A 5,993-nucleotide genomic window follows, 5' to 3' on the forward strand; every position below is an offset into this window, starting at 1 on the left:
ACCCCTGTGTGATCATCACTCAAGCTGCAGGATGGCAAGGTGAAGACATTTTGAACAAAGGCAGGCAGAAGCTGGGATCTTGTCCAACTAACCCATTGTGCTCACCCTTTCAGACACCTAAAACTCCTTTGCAGAAAAGCATGGACAGGCTAGGAAAGCAACTGACACTCTTCTCCTTTGGCATAATCGGTAAGTGGAGCAGTTTCTGTACTGGGTTCTGCAGATGGAGAGGAGCCATCATAGGGTGGCCACCATGGCCATTTCTCAAATATCTTGCTGCTCAGCTGCATAAGGCTTGGGGATTGGGATCAGAGGCTCTCAAAAAGCAACAAGAGCTTTCTGTATAGTTGGACTAGGCTGGCTGCTATAATAAGTAGCCGCTACATTTTCTTGGCTTAACAGTAAACACTTGTTCCTTGCTCACGCCACAGTCCATGGGTATATTCCTGATCCAGTGGCTCTCCTGGATAGCTCGTCTAAAAACACTGACTTGGACCCAGGCCCCTACTATATTGTTGCTCTGTCTTCCTCTGGGTCCTTGGATGCCATATTTCTGTTCAGCCAGCAGATGGTGAAAGAGAAAACATGGAGGCTTGTGGGGGACATTTTTAAGGCATAGACCAGGAAGTGGAGTCATCAATTTGCCTGTCTTTTATTGGCCAGAATGAGTCACATGGCCTATGTAACTGCAAAGGAGACTGGGAAATGTAGTTTAGCTGTGCACCCAATCATATTTCTATGCTTCTAAGCAGCCTGTGCCTGGGCTGGGACTTCCTGACCTTTGGTAACACGCCAAACAGCATTGATGCTGCAGTCCTGAATCTAGATCTTAAGCCTTAACATCCCCATGGTACTGCCCAGTCCCTTCACTGGCTTCTTTCTGCTCTTTCCAGTTCTGGCTTTGCTTTATTCCAGCCTTTAGGATCAACCAGTGCCTGGCCTCTAATAGATTCTCAGTAAATATTTGTTGAGTGAAAAATTTAATCCAGGAATAAACCAACAAGCCACTGCCTATAGCACATGCAATGATGAGGGAGGTGCTGGTGAGTGTGGCCAAAACTGTAGAGCCAGAGAACAGTCTTGAGAGAAACAGCTTATGTAATCCCATGTTTCTTAAGTTAAATTAGAACTTAAACTGACATGTCCACAGCAAGGCCCATGATACTACTCAGATTTTTTTTTTTTCTTTTGAGGTGGAATCTCACTCTGTTGCCCAGGTTAGAGTGCAGTGGCATGATCTCAGCTCATTGCAACCTCCACCACCTGGGTTAAGCTATTCTCCTGCCTCAACCTCCTGAGTTGCTGGGATGACAGGCATGCACCATCATGCCCAGCTAATTTTTGTATTTTTGGTAGAGACAGGGTTTTGCCATGTTGGCCAGGCTGGTCTCGAACTCCTGGCCTCAAGTGATCTGCCCGCCTTGGCCTCCCAAAGTGCTAGGATTACAAGCATGAGCCTCCGCACCCGGCCTTTTTTTTTTTTTTTTTTTTTTTTTTTAACATTTTGAGAACTGCTATAGCAGAGGGAGAGTTTTGAAACTCAGTCCCATGGACCCCCTAGAAGGCCCAAGGGGCAGATGCAGGGAAGTCACGCCATACTGTTAAGTGCTTCTAGAGGAAAGTAGCATTTGCCAGTTCCCATGGTGTAAGTACTCTCAGTGTGGCTGTTTTCAAGCTACTAACGTATAGACACTGAACATGGATTTCGGAAGAGATGTACCTAGTTGAATCTTGTGAGTTCCTGTGAGGAATCTCCAGCCTTCTGCTATGGGAAGGCCACAAGGGTGGGAGTGGGGTAAGTTCCTAGTAGGGGTGGCTCCAGGCTCACTGCCTCACCCCCGTTTCCAATAGAGTTCCCCTGCTAATCTATTTCATTTGAGTTCATTTGGGCTCTAGCTAAGATTTTAACTGATGGCTGAGTTTAGTAGGTAATTGTAGGATGCCTAAAACAAAACTAACAGATACTGTGGTAGCTCCCCCGCTCAACACGCATAGACACACACCCCCCACTACCACCCAGCAGAAAATATCCCTGGCCCCCTGGCCCCTGCAGAGCAAAGCTGGAATTCTTTAGAAAGCTCTCCAAGGGTGTCACCGGGCAACCCCACCCACCTTCCCAGTCCCTACTCACTCCTTCCGACAATGATGGCAACAAGAGTTAACGATTTGGTTGGTGTTTGCTATGGCCCAGGAGCTCTTCTGAGCACAGACTGTCATACCTTAAACCAGGGAAGTACTCTTTGAGGGGGGCACGACAATGAGCCCCACTTTATAGATGATGAGGCTCAGGCTGTACCAGGCAACCCGAGCACCTTTCCCCGTTGCCAGAGCATCTCGTGAACTTCCACAGGCCCCAGGGCAGCTCCTGCCATTTGTGCCTTGAGGGTCTATCTGTGACCACCTCCACGTCTCGCACACCTAGTGCAGTACCTGGTGTGCACTAAATATTGGGTAAATTATTAATGAAGGAAAACAGAAATGAAGTATATTTAATCACGAGTACCACAGAATAAAATAATTTAAAATAAAAACCCGTGGCCCATCTGCCCGTCGCAGGAGCAGCTGCATTTGCCACAGCAAACACCGCATGAGGGCATGTTCTGGATACACACAGCAGATGGGAAACTTTGGGAATAAGATGTAAATGCTTGCAAACAGTCCAAAATAAACTGACTGAGTCTTTAACTTAAACTTGGCTTGGACCTTTCCTGAGAAAGTAAAACCAGGTTTTTGTAGGTATAAATGTATCTCCCTTAGAAAAAAGAAGAGAGGGCTTGAAAGTATTTGAGGTTGTCAGTCGTTCCTCTGTGCATGCGTTCCTGTAAACTCTTGAAGGAAGTGGGTTTGAATCCCTCCAGGCATCAGCGTGTGTGGCGCATATGGAGATAAGGATGTTTCTGTCTCTTCCCCAGGTCTCATCATGCTCATCGGCTGGTTGCAAGGGAAACAGCTGCTGAATATGTTCACGATTGGGGTCAGGTAAGGGTGCTGTGGCCGCCCCTTGCCTTGCCAGGGTGGTCATAGGCTCTGAGCCCTTCCCTGCAGCAAGAGAAGGTAGGGAGGCTGCAGAACAGGAAGGGTTGGGAAAGGTGCAACCCCATCACCCAAACTCCAGCCTCCCCATAGCACGTTCTCCGACAGGTACAGAGTGCCTGGTGAATGCCTGCAAAATGAGTGACGGCATATAATCGGGGGGGCCCTTTTGTATTAGGCTGTTCTTGCATTGCTAAAAAGAAAATACCTGAGGCTTGGTAATTCATCAGCAAGAGAAGTTTAATTGGCCCATGGTTGTACCGGCTGTACAGGAAGTGTGGTGTCTGCTCAGCTTCTGAGGAGGCTCCAGGAAGTTTCCAATCAAGATGGAAGGGGAAGGGGGAGCAGGCATATCACATGGCAAGAGTGGGGGCAGGAGAGCAGGGGGGTGGGGGGGTTGCCACATGCTTTGAAACAATCAGATCTCTCAGGAGCTCACTCTAGCAAGAACAGCTCGAAGGAGATGGCACTAAACCATTCATGAGGGACCCATCCCATCATCCCATCTCCCCACCTCCAAAGTTGCGGCTTATGTTTCAACATGAGGTTTGGGTGGGGACACACATTGAAACTGTATCAGCTTTCTTGTCACTCCTTGCCTGTGGGTTTGGGTCTTCTTTCTGGCTAAGAGCAAGGACCCCAGAGCCAGCCTGCCTCTGTTTAAATTCTGCGCTTGCCACTTGCTGGTTTTGTGACCTCTGGCAAGTTTCTCAGCTCTCTGTGCCTCGGTTTCCCCCTCTCAAAAACGGAAATGCTCATGTACCCTCTCCTAGGGCGACTGTCTGGATTAAAGGAGTTAGTCCATGCAAGTGCACACATTATTACTAGTTTAGAACTCGATCCAAGCCCTTGTTTTACAGAGGAGGCGATCAGAGAGGCAATGGCCGTGGAGCCCAAGGCCACATGGGATGGCAGGGCTGGGAGTCATTATCACTTGATGATGCTAACCCGAGGGGACCCGCCCTTCTTCTATGTAGTCATCCCAAGCCCCTGGGTCCTGTTGACTGAGACATGGAGAGGCACGGGCCGCCCAGCATCATGCAGCGGTGTGATTTTGTCAGTAGTTCTTCCGTGGCTATTTACCAAGGGCAAGGGAAGCAGAGGGCTGGGGATTGTCACTAACTGGGTATGTCCCATTGGAAGGGAGGCTAGGGGCTATTCCAGGACAGGGAGGAACCAACCCATGTCTAGGCTCATGTCAGACCCAGTGGTTCCCGGATGGTAACACACATGCAGCTGCTGTCTGCAAGATGCTTTTAGGTGATGTGTGGAAAATTAGTGTAGTGTCTGTTCATGTGTATATATATGTAATGTAATTAATACATCACACCCATGATGTAAACAAACTTAGATGTCCGTCAGCTCATGAAAGAATAAACAACTTAGGTACAGTGGAATATTTTTCAGCCACAGAAAAGAATCAAGTACTGATTGATACTGCAACATGGATTAATGTTGAACCCGTTTTGCTAGGTGAAAGAAGCCAGTTGCACATATTGTATGATTTTATTTATATAAAATATTCAACAATAGGTCAATCCGCCAGGCGTGATGGCTCATACCTGTAATCCCAGCACTTTGGGAGGCCAAGGCAGACGATCACCTGAGGTCGGGAGATCTAGACCAATCTGGTCAACATGGTGAAACCCTGTCTCTACTAATAATACAAAAATTAAATGGCTGTGGTGGCAGGCGCTTATAATCCCAGCTACTTGGGAGGCTGAGGCAGAGGAATCACTTGAGCCCGGGAGGCGGAGTTTGCAGTGAGCCTGCACCATTGCACTCCAGCCTGGGTGACAGAGCAAAACTCCGTCTCAAGAAGAAAAAAAGGGAGGTAGAAAGGGATGGACTGGAAGAGGTGGCCGGGGAGGGTTTTAGATGGAGAGTTGAGTCAGGAGATGAGCAGGAAGGGTGTACCAGGCAGGGGGAACAGCACAGGCAAAGGTTTGGTGGTGGGAACATGTCTGAGGGCCACTGCAGGGGACCACAGCTGAGCTCTGTGACCAGAACGAGAACATGGAGTCGCCTAGATCATGGGGAAACTCACAGCTCCTTCTCCTATTCCTAACCTCACCATCAGAGCGTTTCCCAGTATGCCACGCCAGGCCGTTTCTGTGACACTTTGGAAGCAGAGAGCTGAAAAGTGTTGGCCATCCTTGATTTAGAGGCTGAAGGATGTGGGAGGTGGGAGCCCCAGCTTATTACAGAAGCGGGGGCTGGGAGGAGGGGGCACTGGAGCAGGACGCTGAGCTGTACTGGGGCCGGTGGGGTTTGAGGCATTGGAAGGGTACCTGCAGAGGCAGGCACTGGAGAGCTGAGGTCTCAGGCTGAGCTGAAGAAGGGGAAGGTCCCTGAGACAGCCTGGTAAACCGGGATGGCCACTCCCCCAACTCAGGGCTGGGCGGGGCCTGAGACTCACATTTCTTCCTTTTTTTTATTTCAATAGGTTTTTGGGGAATAGGTGGCGTTTTATTACATGAATACATTCTTTAGTGGTGATTTCTGAGATTTTCATGCACCCATCACCTGAGCAGTCTATAGTGCACCCAATGTGTTCAGACTCACCTTTCTTTTGTTTGCTTTTTTTTTTTTTTAATAAGTTCTAGGACACATGTGCAGAATGTGCAGGTTTGTTACATAGGTACACATGTGCAGAATGTGCAGGTTTGTTACATAGGTACACATGTGCAGAATGTGCAGGTTTGTTACATAGGTATACATGTGCCATGATGGTTTGCTGCACCTGTCAACCCGTCATGTAGGTTTTAAGCCCCACATGCTTTAAGCATTTGGCCTAATGTGCTCCCTCCCCTTTCCCCCCAACCCTCCGACAGGCCCTGGTGTGTGATGTCCGCCGCCCTGTGTCCAAGTGTTCTCATTGTTCAACTCCCACTTAGGAGTGAGAACATGCAGTGTTTGCTTGCTTATTTTTGAGATGGAGTCTCGCTCTGTCCAGGCTG

At 48.7% G+C, this 5,993-nt stretch overlaps 1 protein-coding gene across 1 annotated transcript in view; it reads left to right on the plus strand.

Moving 5' to 3' along the window:
- The window catches only part of ATP2C2 (ATPase, Ca++ transporting, type 2C, member 2), a 93,222-nt gene that overhangs the window by 55,336 nt on the left and 31,893 nt on the right, over nucleotides 1-5,993 (plus strand). Inside the window, exons 8-9 of the mRNA XM_011972285.1 lie at nucleotides 114-189; nucleotides 2,913-2,979. Of these exons, the coding sequence (XP_011827675.1) occupies nucleotides 114-189; nucleotides 2,913-2,979 (143 nt within the window). The remainder of the gene's footprint in view (nucleotides 1-113; nucleotides 190-2,912; nucleotides 2,980-5,993) is intronic.

The sequence above is a fragment of the Mandrillus leucophaeus genome, unplaced genomic scaffold (genome assembly GCF_000951045.1).
Source record: "Mandrillus leucophaeus isolate KB7577 unplaced genomic scaffold, Mleu.le_1.0 Scaffold10, whole genome shotgun sequence".
NCBI lineage: Eukaryota > Metazoa > Chordata > Mammalia > Primates > Cercopithecidae > Mandrillus > Mandrillus leucophaeus.